Source organism: Microchirus variegatus, assembly GCF_963457635.1.
Source record: "Microchirus variegatus genome assembly, chromosome: 18".
Taxonomy (NCBI): Eukaryota; Metazoa; Chordata; class Actinopteri; order Pleuronectiformes; family Soleidae; genus Microchirus; species Microchirus variegatus.
Genome location: NC_139819.1, coordinates 22,449,001 through 22,468,683, shown reverse-complemented (window position 1 = coordinate 22,468,683; position 19,683 = coordinate 22,449,001). Strand labels below are relative to the sequence as shown.

Sequence of the window (19,683 nt, the reverse complement as noted above, 5' to 3'; positions counted from 1 at the left end):
CTAGCTGTTCAACGCATGTGCAAAGCGAGGCTACTTCCTGTCAAAACAAGCTACTTCCTGTGAACCAAAACTACTTCCTGTCAAAACAGTATTGGTAGTTTTGGGGCCTTTAAAGGAAGATTTTTTTTTTTGTAGTTATTCTACTAATTAAATAAATATCACATATTATGGTAGTAAGTAATAACATGAAGTAGCCACATTTTCGTAACGTGCGATTTACGATACAGATCGCGCGATAAGAATGACGACAGGAAGTTAGCACCAGAGTGTTTGTGGATTGTGGAATAAACTAAAATGGTATGTATTCACTGACTGAGAGTTGTGAGACTCCGCCCCTTATTTAACGGTTCAAATTTCAACTTCCCCCCCTAAGGTTGAATGGGTGGACCCATTTTGGACAAGAAGTGACAACATTTCATTATTCGGATTCAGGCTATTCTGGGAAATGTCCCTCAACACTTCTTGCGAGGGGTGAAAGGTCGTTGGCGTTTACCTGTCCATGCCGTTCCCCTGCGCCAGTTTGTTCTCCACCACTTTGAGCGCGGCCTCCAGTGACGAGCTGGTCTGTTCCAGTCTCTTCTGAGCCAGAACCTCCAAACCGGCCACGCCCATCGGAGCCGATGCGGCTTTAGCCGCAGGATACGAGGGCGCCGGCAAGGCCGGCGAGGGCGGAGCTGTGTATGCCACGCTCTGGATCACAGTGATGTTATGTCCTGTGCTGTACTGAGGGAGTCTGGATCCAGACACACCGGGAGACCTCAGTGGACTCTGCGGCCTGGACGTCACCATCTGTGGGTGTCGCCCAGGTTTGGGACTGAGGATGCAGGTCTTTGGCGTCACCGTGTGGATCTGAACGCTGGTCAGTTTAGGAATAGTGGACTGAACCGGAGCGACCGCGACCTGAGGGGTCGGTTTGTAGCTCGGAGGTTGTTTCAGAGGACTGGAAGGTTTCGAGAAGACGGGCGGCTTCGGTCCTTTCCCCATGGAGCCGACTCGGTGGAAAATGATCCTCTGAGGCTCGACGTCGGTGCGCCGCGTCCTCAAATCCTCGCGTCCGATCCCGGCGTCGGCGTAGGCGTAGGCGTCTCCGAACGGCGTGGACTCCTCCTCCGGAGACGACGACGGCGCGTCTTTGTCTTTGGGTTTGTGTCGCCTCTTCACCGTGTCCGACTCCTTCAGGTTGAACTCCGGGACGTCAAGGCCGTTCGGGGTCTGAACGCGCTCCTCCGTCGTCGGCGTCTTGGCGTCGGCGTTAGCCTGGGGGACGACGGCGATCCTGGGTCGCTGTTTGATGGTGAGATTTCCCTCCTCGGCGAAAGGCAGGCGGTCGGAAGAGTTCCGCTTCGGAGATGCAGAATCGTTCTTCGGTGGTTCCGTCCGTTCGCTCTCCGTCCTCCTTAAACCGCTGAGGCCCAGGATGGGGACGGGTTTGTTGTGCTGCAGGACGACATGGGACGGAAATCTGTGCGGACTCAGGGACGGAACGGGACTGAAATCTGAAGGAGCGGGGACTTGGGTCGGCGGGATATCGACCCTCCTCGCCGGACTTCCTTCCAACCGCGCCGCGATGCTCCTTACATTTCCCGCGCTCTCCGTGTCGACTTCCGCCTTCGTGTCCGCCTCCGCCGCGTCCCTGTTGCCCGCCTGGCGCGGCGGGCTCCCGCTGACCGAACTCATCCTCTTAGGCGGCGGCGGTGGCGGGCCCTTGCGTCTGGAGTGCACGGCGAAAGAGTGGCTGCGGTTCACGTTGCGCTGAGCACCCGCGCCGCCGCCGCCGGTGCGTCCGCGCCCCGGCCTGCGGGACAACGTGGCGTAGGACGGCACGGCCGCGGAGGACGACGAGTCGCAGGACAGCGGCGGTTCGTCGTCCTCGTCCGGCTCGCCGTCCGACAGAGCGTAGCGAGTCAGGCTCTGCGCTCTCTTCTTGTGCGAGCTCCTCCGAGGGTCACCGGGCGGCGCTTGTCCAGGACGAGGCCCCATCATCACCGGGACGGCTCCAGGCAGAGGTTTTGCGAGCACCTGCAGAGCGGCGGTGGCGCCACCTGCAGGAGCCTGGAGGTAACTGAAGGCCTTTTGCGAGGGAGAGGGCTGCGGGGACAGGGAGGACGGCGAAGGGGGCGGGTGCTGCGGCTGATAGAGGCGAGTCGACTGGTAGTGCTTGGACTTGGGCGGAACCGCTGGATGCGCGAAGCGAGGCATTTTGCTCGGGGTTAGCGGCGGTGTTACCGTGGAGAAGGGCAGCTTGTTGGGCGTCACAGAGCGACTCTGGTGCTCCCACATCTCCGTGGGCCTCTGGCGCCCTCTGCCTGCAGGACTCCCGCCTTCACGCTTGGCGTCCTCCGCCCCGCCGCTGCCCAGACTCTCCTCAGAGCGGCTGGACGCCCTGCCTGAAGACGACGTAGCCGGGTGCTCCTGAGAATACCCCGAGTTTGAGTTCCCGGAATTCCCGGAATTCCCTGAGCCGCGCGACCGCACGCTGCCGCTATCCTGACTGTCCGACGTGGCGGATGCCACGCCCCGGATGCCGAACGCCTCCGCGGCTCCGCCTCCGCCGACCGCCCTGCCCATCATGGCGTTCTGCAGCTCCGCGCTCAGCTCGCTGTCCTGGAAGGAGAGCAGGGCTCTGGGCGTGCGAGGGGAGGTGGGGCAGCCGCGGTCCAACATCCCGGCGGCGTCCGAGTGGACGTGCGCGCCGTGCGTGGGCGTGTGTTCGATGGCCACCAGCTCCAGAGCGGCGGGCGGGTTCCGTCGCAAAGTCCCCGCGCTGTCGCCGTGGTTACGAGAGCGATGCAGGTCGCAGAGCCGCTTCACCGCTAGCATGAGCTTCTTCTGATGACCTGAAATTACAAAAAGACCACAACAACTCGTGAAGTCGCTGCAAATGCGTAAATAATACGTTGTTTTTTTTTTGCGAAAAATCGGGTGGAAATGCTAACCGAGTTTGGTGATTCCGATCTCCTGCAGGTCCTCCCACGTGATGTCTTTGACGATCGTGATGGAGTCGTAGCCGTTGTCCGACAATCTCTTCTGGTACTGAGGAAGCCCGATGACGCTCAGCCACTCCCCGAGGTCCGACTGAAACAAAACACGGACAACGAGTCAATGATCCGATCTCTTTTGATGGAATATAATTTTTTCGTAAAAAAAGTGCGATGTTTTTCCTCACGGGAACAAAGTCGGGCAGCCACTCGGGGATACTGAGTTTGTTGATCTCCATGGAGATCTTCTTCCTGTGGCCAGGTTTGGTCACGCCGATGGCCGTCAAGTCCTAACGAACAAAATGAACGAGTTAGCGTCGGAGTTTACGACGTTTGTCCCAACTCTGGTGTTCTAAGATAAGACAAACCTCTGGCGTCATCCTGCTGATGGTGGGGACGTCGTATCCCGAGCTGATGAAGTTGGACGTGTAATGCTCCAACTGGAACTCGCACAACCACTGGTAGATGGCCTCAGAGTCCTGGTGACGGAAGCAGAGGAGGGACATTTAACACACACACACACATAAGGACACACACCAAATGTCGTGGTCCCCACAAAGACCCGTGTACAAACACACAGACCTTGCCCTCCAGGAGTTGGTCTGGCCTGACGAAGCCTTTGTGAGGAGCGCCGTTGACCTGACGCCGAGATCCACCTACAAAACACACAACCATCAATCCAACTGCCTGACGGAGTGTGTGTGTGTGTGTTCTTGTACTTGAGGCATACTGAGGACCAGTGAGGGTTTTTAAACAACAAAGTGAGGTCATTTCTACGAGGTGAGGACATTTAGGCCGGTCCTCACTTTGTTTTCGTTCAAATCACTTCCTCAGGTTGTAAACATGCTACACTCTGTTTTTAACACAGCTCCTCAATTTGGTAAAAAAAACAGTTTTCCAGCCCTGGTGTTTCACACACTTTTCCCTCTGGGGCTCCACCTGCAGACATTTTATTGTACTGCAGTTACTAGTTCTTTATAGAAGTAGATTAATGAAGTGTATTTACTGTGTATTTACCTCTTTTTTACAATTTATTTACAATTTATTTACCGTTTATTTACCATGTATTTACCGTTTATTTTTCTGTGTATTTTACCATGTATTTACAGTCTATTTTATAGTATATTTTTGGTCTATTTTACAGTGCATTTACCGTTTATTTACCATGTATTTACTTTGTATTTTACAGTGTATTTACCGTGTATTTACAGTCTATTTTATAGTGTATTTTTCAGCGTATTGTCTCTCTGAAACCTTTCATGAGTCCAGTGAAGATATTTGTAATTGTGTTGATTTACAAAGTGGAAACGCTGGTCCTCACTTTGTCAGCAGTGCTTTAGCGGTCCTCAATATGCAGCAAGTACAAGAATGTGTGTGTTTAAACAACTTTAAAGGGCTTTTTAGGGTTTAAGCACTTAGGTGTGATGTTAATGGTGTGTCCTCAGAAAGACATAAAAACAAGTGTGTGTGTGTGTGTGTGTGTGTGTGTGTGTGTGTGTGTGTGTGTGTGTGTGTGTGTGTGTGTGTGTGTGTCAAGTCTGTACAGGTGATGTTATCAACGTGATCTCATGACTCATCGATTTCCCCGTCATGACACATCACCACCGATTTCTGAGGAATGTGTGTGTGGGACCATTTTTTCCTCAAACACGGACGTCGTCAAGACCTCATGGAGACAAAAAACCTGGTCCTAATGAGGCAGAACCTCATTTATAAAGGATCTGGTTAAAGTTTGGGACTTTGTCCAAATGAATGGACGTTAATGCAGAGTCCTCAGAAGAGCAGCTGCACAAACCTGTGTGTGCGTATTTTGAATAATCAAAATGGCTGACTTCCTGTTTTTAATTTAATTATTTTTTTATTTTTTGTAGATCTCCACCGTAATTGCCAAAGTGCCAGAATTTCAAATTAAACCTAGGGGGCGCTGTGGAGTCACTCTGAAGGTGAGCTAATGCTACACGTGAAGTTTTTTGCGTAAACACACAACTCTGAATCGAGGTCAGGTCTGGCAACAAAAAAAAAATGCGATATTAGCATAGTTCCCAGACCCGGTGCGTTTGCTCAAAGGACTCTATAGCGCCCCCTCTAAGGTGAAAACATCGGCACACATCAAATTCCATGGAATTTCCCGAAACTTGGTGAGAAGATGTTATCGACCAAGACGAACAAAAAAGTCAACCGTAACCGTGGCGTCAACTCAACAGGAAGTCAGCCATTTTGGAATCTTGGCGTCCATTTTGGCGATTTGTAACCGTGCGTAAATGAGCTAATCTTGTTTATGGGTTTTGTTTTCTTACTTCTATATTAAGACTTCTGTTTGGATTTAACGTGTTAATAATGAATACGTTAATAAGTATAGATGTGTGTGATTGTTTTTAACTCATTAAAAGTCTTGTTTTCCTGAGTCTCTTGTTTTTCAGGAGTCTTTGGCTCGTGCAGCGTCAGTCAAAACAACATCAACTGCAGAGGAATTTGCCTTCAGGGCGAGAAAACATCACAGACGTCTGAGCAGAGGAGACGACGTCTTCTTCACAGAGAAAACAACAGGCTTCAAACTGGAATTGAACATTTTATTCTCCTATTTAACTCCTTTCTCCTGGTAATCCAGTATTTGTTTGGTCCTTAAAACTTATGAATCAGTGTTTCCCAAATGTCTCTTTTAAGCAGATTTAACGATTTCTTTGTTAAATGGAGCAAAGAAAAAAAAAGAAAATATTCACATTTCACTCTGTAAAGAAGCCAAACAAAGTAGAAAACTTGCTTTAATTCATGGAAAACACTCAAAATAGTCGACTATTAATGTAGTAACTGATTAATCGGCTTGTTTTTTAGGGTGAAAATGTTATTTAGTGTTTCATAAACCTGGAGAAAATGACGTTCTATCACTTTTTAATAAATATTCACATTTAAGAAGCTAAAAACAGGTTTGAATGAGTAGAAAAACAAGTGGAATCCAACTGAAAAACAACAGAATCTGTCCATATAAGCGCTGCAGAACTACAGAAGTGGTGTTTTATGACTGTATTTTATTCTCTTTATCATTTATTTATAGTTTATCGCTGATTCTTTTTTATTGTCCGACTCTAAAAAACCCTCTAAACACTGGAAACTGAAGCTGAGGAAAAAGAATTTCTTACCGTTGAGGAGGAAGATCTGACACTTCATCTTTCTCTTCTTCTTATTCTGTTCCCTGAAAACAACTAAACCTGCTGCTTCATCTAAACGTCTCTGACTCCTCCTCCTCCCTCTGACTCCTCCCCCTCCCTCCTTCACACCCTCAGGTCAGCCGTGACCTTTGACCTGTTGTCGTCGTTCCTTAACATCTACAAATCCTCGCGCGAGTCGGACAGAAACGCCTTTATTTGTTTTTCGGCTTTTATTGGTTTCTGCGACGTCGACGTCTCGTTTCCTCTCAGACGGAATTCCTCGCGTGCGGCGACTTTAACTGGAGTCGACTCGTTACGTAACATCGGTCACAGACTTCAAACACTTTGAAAACCACCGGATACAGAAGAAGAACGTTTTAATAGACGGCTAAATAACCTGTAATCTGGATCTCCTGGACGCTTCATCAAACGAAAATTTTCAATTGTGTTGATTTGCGTGTGTTATTTGTTGAATTGTCAATAAAGTTTTGATGATTAAGTATTAGCATCTACAAATATTACGATTTATTGACATTAAAGTACAATTTTTACCGCAATACGATGCAGATGCGGAGTGTACTTTAACATTTCTCAACACTTTTTAACATTTCTGATTTGCTGAATAGAGAAAATAATCTTGAGATTATTTTATGCATGTACAGTATTTTTACTGTTAATATTTTGACAGTCAAAATACTGTCAAATACAATGAGTTTGATATCCGTCTTATAGTCCAATATCAGTCTGATAGTTTGATAGTCCGATATCAGTCTGATAGTCCGATATCAGTCTGATAGTTTGATAGTCCGATATCAGTCTGATAGTCCGATATCAGTCTGATAGTTTGATATCCGTCTTATAGTCCGATATCAGTCTGATAGTCCAATATCAGTCTGATAGTCCTATATCAATACAATATCAGTCTGATGGTCCAATACTCCAATATCATTCTGATATCGGCCTGATGTCCAATATCAGTCTGACAGTCCGATATCAGTCTGATAGTAGTAGCAATAATCTCAAGATTATGTTACTTACAGTATTTTTACTGCTACTGATGCATTTTTGTTCAAATTGCGAAATAATTATTTTTTCCTATTTATTATTATTTTTCTACAGTATTATATAGCACTTATTTGGTCAATTACTGTGTAAATATATGCCTTGAATTGAGTTGATTTTATGTGATTTCATGTGATTTTATGTGATGTTATCGTCACTCACCTGCGCTTCCATCCACCTGTTTGCTGCGGTCTGCTCCTGCAGCCTGCAGCTGTTCCCCTAACTCGCCAGCAGACGGCGACAGCTGCACATGCAAAAACATGGACAACGGCACTTTATCAAAGCTTCCAAATAAGTTTTCAGTCATAATCGAAAAAGTAAAAATCAGTATCTCAGGGCAATTTAAACAACATAAAAAAACTGCATTTAAAGACTTTTTCAGACGAGTTTTGCACTAAATGAATGATTTAATGATAAAAACGTTACCTTGCTGTTCTGAGTATGAGTCCCGTTCTGTTTGTGGCTGCTCTCTGAACTCTGACCACTGCCGGCGCTGCGACTGCTGCCCACGCTGCCCGCACTGCCCACGCTGTTCCTGTCACCTGACACATGGGGGGGGGGGGTCTGTGGTTAGACGTAAAAAGTGTATAAAACTACACTAAACAAGTCGTTAGTTGTTAGTTTTATTCGCGATTTTGCAATTTAGCATTTGAAATTTCTTTCCGAAAAATGTAGAAAAAACATGTTTAGGGAAGTAAGCGTGGAGAGGGAGGCAGTTAGCGCAAAGCGTTTCAGTTGTAGTCGAAAGTCGGAACTCCCGAGTTGGGATTCCAAGATGGCCGCGTCAAATATCGCCATCCTCTGGAAGCTAAGAGACGCAGACGAATGTGCTGAAACAGTGCAGTACCACCAGAGATCCTGTGGGGGGCAGCGTAGGCAACGACTCAAGTGAGACAACCAGAGTTACGAGGAAGAAAACTTGACGAAGTTGGAGAGAAAATATTAGCCGTACGTTAAGTTCACCAGCTGCTAACTTACCTTCACTTCCTGTAAGAAAATCTCTGTTGTTATGGTTACGGGATTATTGGTGAGGGAGTGGCTTGCAGAGGGGGTGGAGCCGGGAGTAACTAGCGTCTTTAGAGCAGCTTGTGTTGAGCATAAGCAGCGGAGGGAGGGTGAAGCTGGTCTACAGGTTCACACAGGGGTCAGGGGTCAGGGGTCGGGAGGGCGCCACACACGGTCTTACCAGAGGGGGAGCTCCTGAGGACCCAAATGTCCTGAGTGGAACTAGCAGGACTAGCTGAGGTCAGACTGCCGGGAGGAGGACCTAACAAACACACACACTTTAAGACCGTGTGTCACGCGGTGGGGCTGTGGAGCCGGACGAGGGAACGCCGAGGTCAAAGGTGCTGTTTGGAACCAACGGGGAGGTGTGTGTGTGTGTGTGTGTGTGTGTGTGTGTGTGTGTGTGTGTGTGTGTGTGTGTGTGTGTGTGTGTGTGTGTGTGTGAGAGTGTGTGTGAGTGTGTGTGTACCTGCGGGGTCATAACCAACGGTGAACGAGTCGTCGCTCTGAGGGGCGGAGCCGTGGCTCGAGGGAGGAGCTCTGGAGGCAAAGTGCTGTCGTTGGCCTGGCGCCGACGCCTTGCGGGAGAGAGTGCCCCCTAGAGTCAGGGAGATGGACGTGCATGAGTGGGGGGGAGGAGTCACGGTGAGCATGCATGTGTGTGTGTGTGTGATCGTCTGTGAGAACGTGCAGTGAAAAGTACAAACTTTGTTTGGTACTGAAATCAGACTGATAGTCCGATACCAGTCTGATAGTCAGGTAGCAGTCTGATAGTCCGATATCAATCCGATAGACCAATGGTACGATATCAGTCGGATAGTTCGATATCAGTACTTTAGTCCGATATCAGTCTCATAGTCCAATACCAGTCTGATAGTCTGATAGTCCGATATCAATCTGATAGTCCAATAGTCCGGTATCAGTCTGATAGTCCGGTATCAGTCTGATAGTTCGATATCAATCCAATATCAGTCTGATAGTCCAACATCAGTCCAATATCAGTCTGATAGTTCGACATCAGTCCAGATTAGTCTGATAGTCCAATAGTCCGATATCAGTGCAATATCAGTCTGATAGTCAGATATCAGTTCAATATCAGTCTGATAGTCCAATAGTCCGATATCAGTCCAATATCAGTCTGTTGTCGGATATTAGACTGAAACTCCGATATCAGTCCGATATCAGTCTGTTAGTCCAATATCTGTCTGATAGTCCAATATCAGTCTGATAGTCCAATAGTACGATATTAGTCCCATATCAGTACAATATCAGTCTGTTGGTCCAATATCAGTCTGATTGTCCAATATCAGTCCAATATCAGTCTGATGGTCCAATATCAGTGTGATAGTCCAATAGTCAGATATCAGTCCAATAGTACGATACCAGTCCCATATCAGTCAGATGTCAGTCCGATAGACCAATAATCCGATATCAGTCTGATTTCAGTTTGATAATCCGATATCAGTCTCACAGTCTGATATCAGTACGATAGTTTGATAATCCGATATCAGTCTGATAGTCCAATATCAGTCAAACAGTCCGATATCAGTCTGATAGTAGTCCGATAGTAGTCCTAAATCAGTCTGATAGTAATCCAATAGTAGTCCAATCAGTCTGATGTCCGATATCAGTCTGACAGTCCGATATCAGTCTATTTCCCTCTCTTTAAAGGTGTAGTACGTAATACTTGAGCAGTGTTAGATGTGTTAAACCTTATTTAAAAGTCTTCAGACATGAACTCATCATGTTTGTTCAGTAACTGAAGAAGAGCTGGAATAAATAAAGGAGCAGTTCACTATAAACACTCTGCACTTATATAAGAAGCTGCTGAGAGAAGGAATTACAGATTAGAGACGACGCAGAGAGAGAGAAAAGTTTGTTGTTGTTGGTCCACGACTGCTGACATTAACACACACACACACACACACACACACACACACACACACACACACACACACACACACACACACACACACACACACACACACACACACACACACACACACACACACACACACACACACACACACACACACACACACACACACACACAGTGAGAGCTTTAACACTGAGCTGACACTCGGCAATCTGGCTCTAGTAATCCTATTAATGTGTGTGTGTGTCTGCAATTTGTGAGTGTGTGTGTGTGTGTGTGTGTGTGTGTGTGTGTGTGTGTGTGTGTGTGTGTGTGTGTGTGTGTGTGTGTGTGTGTGTGTGTGTGTGTGTGTGTGTGCGTTCTCGCCCTGCGCTCGTCTTTGAATGTCAGAGGATTTAAGGACTCAAAAACAAACACGGCTCTCGTTCGTTTTCCTTTTTTTTTTAAATTATATTCACACGGATTAAATCTGGTGATTTACACACAGACACACACACACACACACACACACACACACTACACACTACACACACACACACACAGACACACCACAGATTATCATTATTATTATCATTAGCCCAGATACAAACATGGTCCAGGGTCAAATGTTGGATTAAACCAAGTCTAATCTGGTCTTGAGTTAAAGAAAGAACTAAAAATCCACTTTTAGTTCTGTAATTAAGTCACATTCTGGTGTTTTTTATACTTTATACTTTTATTTTCATACTTTCCAGAGTGTACTTTAACATTTCTCAACAATTTTTAACATTTCTGATCGATGAATTAAGAAAATAATCTAGAGATTATGTTCATTACAGTATTTTTAGTGTTAAAATATTAACAGTAAAAAATACTGTAAAATACAATGAGTTTGATATCCGTCTTATGTCCGATATCAGTCTGATAGTTTTATAGTCCGATACCAGTCTGATAGTTTAATATCCGTCTTATAGTCCGATAATAAGTCTAATAGTTTAATATCCGTCTTATAGTCCGATATCAGTCTGATAGTTTGATATCAGTCTGATAGTCCAATATCAGTCTGATAGTTTGATAGTCCGATATCAGTCTGATAGTCCAATATCAGTCTGATAGTCCAATGTCAGTCTGATAGTTTGATAGTCCGATATCAGTCTGATAGTTTGATATCAGTCTGATAGTTTGATATCAGTCTGATAGTTTGATATCAGTCTGATAGTCCGATATCAGTCTGATAGTTTGATAGTCCGATATCAGTCTGATAGTTTGATATCAGTCTGATAGTTTGATATCAGTCTGATAGTTTGATATCAGTCTGATAGTCCGATATCAGTCTCCGATATCTGTCAGATTTCAGTCTGATAGTCCGGTATCAGTCCAATAGTCTGATATCATTACGATAGTCCTATATCAGTACAATATCAGTCTGATAGTCCAATACTCTGATATCAGTCTGATGTCCGATATCAGTCTGACAGTCCGATATCAGTCTGATAGTAGTAGTAATAATCTCAAGATTATGTTACTTACAGTATTTTTACTGTTAATATTTTGACAGTTTCTTTTCCACTGGCTTTAAAACAGTTATTATAGTCAGTCAATCATGGCTGTGGATCAGTGGTGGAGCAGGTGACATTACAACCAGAAGGTCAGGGTTCAATCCCCAAATCCAAATCTACAAGTAAATTTTTAATCTCAATATATATTTTCATGTTTACCATTCATTTTCTTCACTTTTTTGATGTCCTGAACAGAGAAAATGTCCATATTTTGGGATAAATAAAGGTGTTTTATATCTTTTCAAAGATACTTTCCAGATTTCTCACTGTATGTGAATTAAAACACCATTTTCAGACGAGAACTTTGGTAAAAACGTCCTTAAAATGTTAGTTTACCTGCTCGTCTGCTGAGAACCTCCACCACAGACGGAGGGAAATAACCCACGCGGTCGGTGCCACGCTGGGGGTCGTGGATGTGACCTTTCCACCGGCCGTCAGAGTGCTGCTCCAGGACCTGAAGAACAACAAAAATAAATTAAAAAAAAAAAATTTCACTGCAGAACCACAGCGATGCAACTATTCATCAATATTAATCAAGTGCTGCTGATTTTCCAGCTTCTTAATGTGAATATTTTCTGGTTTCTTTGCTCCACACGACAAAGAAATCATTAAAAATGCATCATTTTAGCAGGTGGACGAACGTTTTTCTGTCATTTCATGGACCAAACGAGTGATAAATATAATAAATGACAGGAAAACGAGATGTGGGTCCCCCTCGTTGAGAGGAACAATGAGTGTGAAGAAAAACAAGTTCATACAAGAGTCAGGGATTTCTCTATGGGTTTGTGTCCAAAAAGAAAAGATCAAAACACACATCAGTAAACACACACACACACACACACACACACACACACACACACACACACACACACACACACACACACACACACAGTGTGTGAGTAACGTGTCTGTGCCTGTTTCCTCTGCACAGAGAACATGAAACGATTTCTGCTGCATCAAACAACAACAACAACAACAACAACAACAACAACAACAACAACAACATCTAAACCTCACACAGAGACACAGCTGCAGTAAGAGCAGGAGCAGGAACGTCAGCTGATCCAGCAGCTGGATTTAAAACAGTCTCACACTCAATGATTCATGGGAATTTAACTGCAGCGAAAACAACAAAGTGAAAATATGATGTAAAATAATGACAATTTTACACTTTGTTTCAGCTGTGGTTTATAAATAAAGTTGGATCGGATTGAAACACTCTGTACTTTTACATGACATAAAAAAAAAGGATTATCGTGTTAGTCCGACTACAACTGGACATTAGTCCGACTCAAACTGGACTTTTAAAATACACGATAGTCTGACTAAAACTGGACTTTTAACATACATGTTAGTCCGACTAAGACCAGACTTTTAAAATAGACGTTAGTCTGACTAAAACTGGACTTTTAACATACAGTACATGTTAGTCTGACTAAAACCGGATTTTAAAATACACGTTAGTATGACTAAAACCGGACTTTTAAAATAAGATAAGATAAGATAGCTTTATTTATCCCACAGTGGGGAGAGAACAGGGTTCCAAATACACGTTAGTCCGACTAAAACCAGACTTTTAAAACACAGATGAAAACTAAAACTAGATGTTTAAAATACAGATTAACGTTAAGTCCGACTTTTAAATTAAAGATAAACGTGTTAGTCCGATTAAAACTGGAGTTCTAACATAAATGTTAGTCTGACGAAAACTGGACTTTTAAAATGCATGATAATCAGATTAAAACTGGACTTCTTCAATTACAGATTAAAAAGTTGGTCCTTTTATATTACAGGTGAACATGTTAGTCAGATTAAAACATGTTAATCTGATTAAAACAGTACTTTTAAAATACAGATTAATGTTAGTCTGTGCTTCTGTCTGTTCAATTCTGGAACCAAAGACTTTATTTAATCATCTTCAAGTTTGAAAAGTGAAGCCTGAGGAGCAGCAGTTGGCCACAAGGGGGCGACTGCTGGTTCTGAATGGGGGAAAATGAGCTGCTTCTTCTCACTTGATTTAACATTTTCCTGAAGAATTATCAGAAGTTTAAATTCTTCTTCAACAGAACATTATGTCGATTATTTATTAGAAACGTGACTGAGCTAATATGTGTTTGCAGGTGACGTCTGTGAAATATCCAGCTGCAGAAACTCTCACGGCGCCAGGCAAATATCGAATTATTTGTTTTTTTGCGACCAGACGGCGACGTCCAAGTCTATTAGAAGATCCTGTGTCGTTATCAGCTAAATAAAACAAATCAATAACATAACAAACAAGTGGAATCTGGAGTGGTGTAGAGTGAAACACAAACACACAAAAACACAAACACGCACCATAATGAGGTCTCCTGCCCTCAGGTTCAGGGCTGTGGGATCGTGGAGGTTCCAGTAATCCTTCACCGCTCTGACCTGCAGTGAACTCGACGCCTCTGTTTAACAGAGACAACAAAGTTATTAAAACTCTCAGTCCGACTAAAACCAGACTTTTAAAATACACCTTAGTCCGACTAAAACCAGACTTTAAAAATACATCTTATTCCGACAAAAACCAGACTTTTAAAATACACCTTAGTCCGATTAAACCAGACTTTTAAAATACACCTTAGTCCGACTAAACCAGACTTTTAAAATACACGTTAGTCTGACTAAAACTGGACTTTTAAAATACACATCAGTCCGACTAAAACCAGACTTTTAAAATACACATTAGTCCGACTAAAACCGGACTTTTAAAACACGTTAGTCTGACTAAAACTGGACTTTTAAAATACACCTTAGTCTGATTAAAACCTGACTTTTAAAATACACTTTAGTCCGACTAAAACCAGACTTTAAAAATACATCTTAGTCTGACTAAAACCAGACTTTTAAAATACACCTTAGTCCGACTAAAACAGGACTTCTAAAATACACGTTAGTCCGACTAAAACAGGACTTCAAAAATATATGTTAGTCCGACCAAAACCACACTTTTAAAATGCATGTTAGTCTGACTAAACTGGACTTTTAAAATACACGTTAGTCCAACTTAAACCAGACTTTTAAAATACAACTTAGTCCGACTAAAACGGGACTTTTAACATACACGTTAGTCCGACTAAAACCAAACTTTTAAAATGCACGTTAGTCCGACTAAAACCAGATTTTTAAAATACACCTTAGTCTGACTAAAACAGGACTTTTAAAATGCACATTAGTCTGACAAAAACCAGACCTTTACATTAGTCTGACTAAAACCGGACTTTTAAAATACACCTTATTCCGATTAAAACCGGACTAAAACCAGACTTTTAAAATACACCTTAGTCCGATTAAAACCGGACTAAAACCAGACTTTTAAAATACATGTTAGTCAGACTAAAACTGGACTTTTAACATACACATTAGTCCGACTAAAACCAGACTTTTAACACACACGTTAGTCCGACTAAAACTATATTCTTTATTATTCCTGTCAGTTTAAAAACAAGAAAAATAGGAATATCTATAACTTAAATTAAATGAAACGAAATGTTGCGCTGACCTCGGAGCAGCTGCTTGATTTCCCTGCTGGCCGATGAAGTGGTGAACTGGTTCACGATGTCCAGAGCCGTCTGGTTGTAGGTGTTGCGCATGTTCACGTTGACGCCCGCCTGAACGAACACACACACACAGAGAGTGAAACACTGGGTGTGATAACGACGTTAAAAACAACAAAAACAACAACATGACTGTCACACGCAGGAAATCCCCAGCAGTGAAGTGGTTGTGTTCCTCACATCAAGCAGCAGCCGAACCACTTCAGTTTTCCCGTAGAGCGCGGCTTCATGCAGAGACGTCCCCGCCTTGGTGGCTCTGTTGATGTCGATGCCGGCTTTGAGCAGCAACCTGAGGAGAGAAGAAGAAAAATCAAATCAGACGATCAGCAGGGGGCGACGTATCCGGGGCCGGTCGGCGCTTTCACACACATCTGCGACGCGTCGTAAACTTTTATCCACACGCTTTTACACAAGAGAACGCAGACGTCTCTGGTTCTGTCAAAGGCCCAAAAGAAAAACAGAAAACACGACTGATTCAGTCGTTGCCACAAGGATTCGTCAGCTGTAGGTTTGACGTCGTAAACCGTGACCTAATCTAGAAAAAAGCCTCAGTGCAGATCTAAAAAACGACTCAACTAAACTTCACATTACTGTAACTAACGCTAACCCAGAAGGATCTGTCAAACACAGCGAGCTGCTGCTGCAGCTGTGGCTCAATGGGAATATGACATAATCTAGAAAAAGCCTCAGTCCAGATCTAAAAAACGTCTCAACTGAAAGAGGAGAGAAAGAAAATAAGAGTCTGCAGAGAACATGTGTTAGAATACAGATGAATGACAGTGGAGAGAAGTGGAAGAAAAAGTCTAGTTTGTTATTTTGTCTGGTTTCATATTTACTTATCCTCGACTAACAAAACACTTGAGCGGTGTAAAGTTGTATTCTTTCGAGAATAAAGTCGCAATCTTTCGAGAATAAAGTTGTAATCTTTCGAGAATAAAGTTGTAATCTTTCGAGAGTAAAGTTGTAATCTTTCGAGAGTAAAGTCGTAATCTTTCGAGAGTTAAGTCGTAATCTTTCGAGAATAAAGTTTTAATCTTTCGAGAATAAAGTCGAATGAAGTCGTAATCTTTCGAGAATAAAGTCGTAATCATGCGAGAATAACATCGTAGTCTTTTGAGAATAAAGTCGAATGCAGTCGTAATCTTTTGAGAGTAAAGTTTGTTTTCAAAGCAAACAGGAGGAGCGATCTGAGAAACTCTGTTTCTACGTTTTAACTAAACTCAGTCTAAACGCTGCTTGTTCTAAGAGTTAAACTCAGCTCCAAAGTGAACGTTTGTGCCAAGTTTGAAGAAATTCCCTCACGAGGGAAAATACTTTTTCTCCTGCCTCAGCTGTCGTCCTCTAAGTCTGCTGCAGACGCACAATACGTCTTTAAAAGAGACACAAATCCCTCAGCAGGAGATTCTGCTGTGTGTGTGTGTGTGTGTGTGTGTGTGTGTGTGGGGGGGGGGGGGGGTGTGTGTGTGTGTGTGTGTATAAATACACAGAGAGGGAAAGTGTGAAGTCAGTCAGATTTATGTCGGTCCACTGTGGCATCGCACAAGTTCTTCACGAGGGCGGAGCCTGCTTATTATGGGCTGTGTAGTAGTACACACAAATGTATACTCACACATAACAGTATTCTGTGCAGTACCAGGGACTATCTATGGTATTAGTACAGAGGAAGAGTTAACATTAAAAAGAAACACATGTTGGAGTAGAAGTAGTGGTAGTAGTATTAGTAGTAGTAGTAGTAGTAGTAGTAGAAAAAGTAGTAGAAGTAGTAGTATTAGAAGTAGTTGTTGTAGAAGAAGTAGTAGTAGCAGTAGAAGTGGCAGTAGTAGTAGTATAATCAGTAGTAGTAGAAGCAGTAGTAGTAGTAGTATAATCAGTAGTAGTAGTAGTAGTAGTAGAAGAAGCAGCAGTAGTAGTAGTAGTAGTAGTAGAAGAAGCAGTAGTAGTAATAGTAGTAGAAGAAGAAGTAGTAGTAGTAGTAGTAGAAGCAGTAGGAGCAGAAGTAGTAGAAGCAGTAGTATTAGTAGTAGTAGTAGTAGAATAAGCTGTAGTATTAGTAGAAGCAGTGGTAGTAGAATAAGTATTAGTAGTAATAGTAGTAGAAGAAGCAGTATTAGTAGAAGCAGTAGTAATAGTAGTAGTAGTATTAGAAGAAGCAGTAGTAGTAGAAGCAGTAGTATTAGTAGTAGTAGAAGTAGTGGTAGTAGAAGAAGAAGAAGTAGTAGTAGTAATAGTATTAGAAGAAGCAGTATTATTATTATTAGTAGTAGTAGTAGCGGTAGAAGTATTAGTAGTAGTAGTAGAAGTAGTATTAGAAGAAGCAGTAGTATTATTATTATTAGTAGTAGTAGCGGTAGAAGTATTAGTAGTAGTAGTAGTAGTAGTAGTAGTATTAGAAGAAGCAGTAGTATTAGTAGAAGTAGAAGCAGTAGTAGTAGAAGAATAAGTAGTATTAGTAGAAGTAGTGGTAGTAGAAGAAGTAGTAGTAGTAGAAGTAGTATTAGTAGCAGTAGTAGTAGAAGAAGCTGTAGTATCAGTAGAAGTAGTGGTAGTAGAAGAAGTAGTAGTAGTAGAAGTAGTAGTAGTATTAGAAGAATCAGTATAAGTAGTAGTAGAAGAAGATATAGAAGCAGTGATAATAATGTTATTTTACAGTTGTATACTTCTTAGTAGTAGTAGTGGTAGTATTTACAGTGCAGTGTCTGTGTAACACGTGTACACGTGTAACGCGTGTACACGTGTAACGTGTGTACATGTACTTACAGGATGATGTCCTTGTGTCCGTTCCTTGCAGCCAGGTGCAGAGGTGTAGTGGACGGAGTGTCCACGCCGTCCTGTCCTCCGTCGCCCTCCAGCAGAGCCGTCACCATGTTACTGCTCAGCAGCAGCTGCGCCACCTACAGGCCGACTCAGTCACTACAGTGTATTATACGACCCTTGATAAGTCAAACTAATGAAAGAGGATCACACGCACAAACGTCTTCGTACCTTCAACCTCCCGAACTCACAGGCCAGGTCCAGAGGCGTCTTCTTGGCCTTGTTCCTGAGGCAGGGATTGGACTGATGCTGCAGCAACATCTCAGACTGAGAGAGAAACACACGTCAGATTATTATGCTGCAATAATCTCAACACACTCTGTTGTCTCTGTGATGTTAGTGTGACTTTGGAAATACCATACGTGTAGTTTGGGATTATCAGAGGTCAGAGGTCACTAAAGCTTACATGAAATATTATATATATATATACACATATATTGTATATATATGTATACACATGTATGTATGTATATATATGTATATGTAGGTATATATATATATGTATTTATACATATCCATCCATACATATGTGTATATGTGTATATATTTTTATAAATAGTTAGTTGTGCCACCTGACATTTTTTTTCTTGTGAAGTTAAAAATACTGTTAAAAAGTGAATTAAAACAGTTAGAATAGTTATTCAATATATGAGAAATTGGTCTGGACTCAAAAATATGCATTACATCAATATATATATACGTACATATACACATGTATACATATACATACATATAAATATCTGTACACATTTATGTATGTGTATGTATATATATGTACACACACATATATATCCTTACATACAAACATATAGGTACACATATGTATGTGTGTATATACAGTATATATATATATGTATATATACACACACACATATACATACATATACACACATATACATATATATACATATACACATATATATACACATGTATATATACATATATATATATATATACACATGTATATATACATATATATATACACACACACATGTATATATACATATATATATACACACATATATATACATATATATATACACACATATATATATATACACACATATATCCATATATATACACACATATACATATATTGTATATACACATATATACATATATTGCATATACACACATATATACATCTATACACATATATGAAAAATGTGTGTATGTGTCCATTCAGACATTCCAGTGGACACACACAGATGAGGTTATAGGAAAGGAATGTGTGTGTGTGTGTGTGTGTGTGTGTGTGTGTGTGTACTGTGTCTTTAATGGTGTTACTGGTATTGTTGGTGGACAATACAGGCGGAGACACAAAGACGGGTGGATTTCAGTGAAACGCGAGGAAGGACAGGCAGCAGTGGCATGTGTGTGTGTGTGTGTGTGCATGTGTGTACTCACCACATCGTAGTGTCCATACTGAGCAGACAGATGTAACGGTATCTGTCCGTCCAGAGAGGACGAGTTGACTGAAGCGCTGGCTCTGAGCAGCAGTGACACAGAGTGAGCTTTACCCTGCCACGCTGCGTAGTGGAGAGGACGCATGCCTGAGGACAGAGAGAGAGGGACAGGTGAGGACAGGAGGACAGAGAGCGAGAGAGAGACGGGTGAGGACAGGAGGACGACAGAGACAGAGAGACAACTGTAGAGTTCATGGTTAATGGTTTGGTGTAAAGGAGAAAA

The 19,683-nt window shown here is 42.6% G+C and overlaps 1 protein-coding gene across 1 annotated transcript in view; it reads right to left on the bottom strand.

Annotated features, from left to right (window-relative positions):
- Positions 1-19,683, bottom strand: part of LOC310940140 (caskin-2-like) — a 57,312-nt gene that overhangs the window by 1,367 nt on the left and 36,262 nt on the right. The window contains exons 4-18 of the mRNA XM_083905073.1: positions 19,402-19,547; positions 18,166-18,261; positions 17,941-18,074; positions 15,364-15,472; positions 15,129-15,237; positions 13,940-14,034; positions 11,942-12,059; positions 8,661-8,789; positions 7,613-7,728; positions 7,349-7,430; positions 3,561-3,634; positions 3,347-3,457; positions 3,167-3,268; positions 2,937-3,075; positions 494-2,837 (exon numbers count right to left, since the gene is read on the bottom strand). Coding sequence (XP_083761199.1) covers positions 494-2,837; positions 2,937-3,075; positions 3,167-3,268; positions 3,347-3,457; positions 3,561-3,634; positions 7,349-7,430; positions 7,613-7,728; positions 8,661-8,789; positions 11,942-12,059; positions 13,940-14,034; positions 15,129-15,237; positions 15,364-15,472; positions 17,941-18,074; positions 18,166-18,261; positions 19,402-19,547 — 3,904 coding nt within the window. The remainder of the gene's footprint in view (positions 1-493; positions 2,838-2,936; positions 3,076-3,166; positions 3,269-3,346; positions 3,458-3,560; positions 3,635-7,348; positions 7,431-7,612; positions 7,729-8,660; positions 8,790-11,941; positions 12,060-13,939; positions 14,035-15,128; positions 15,238-15,363; positions 15,473-17,940; positions 18,075-18,165; positions 18,262-19,401; positions 19,548-19,683) is intronic.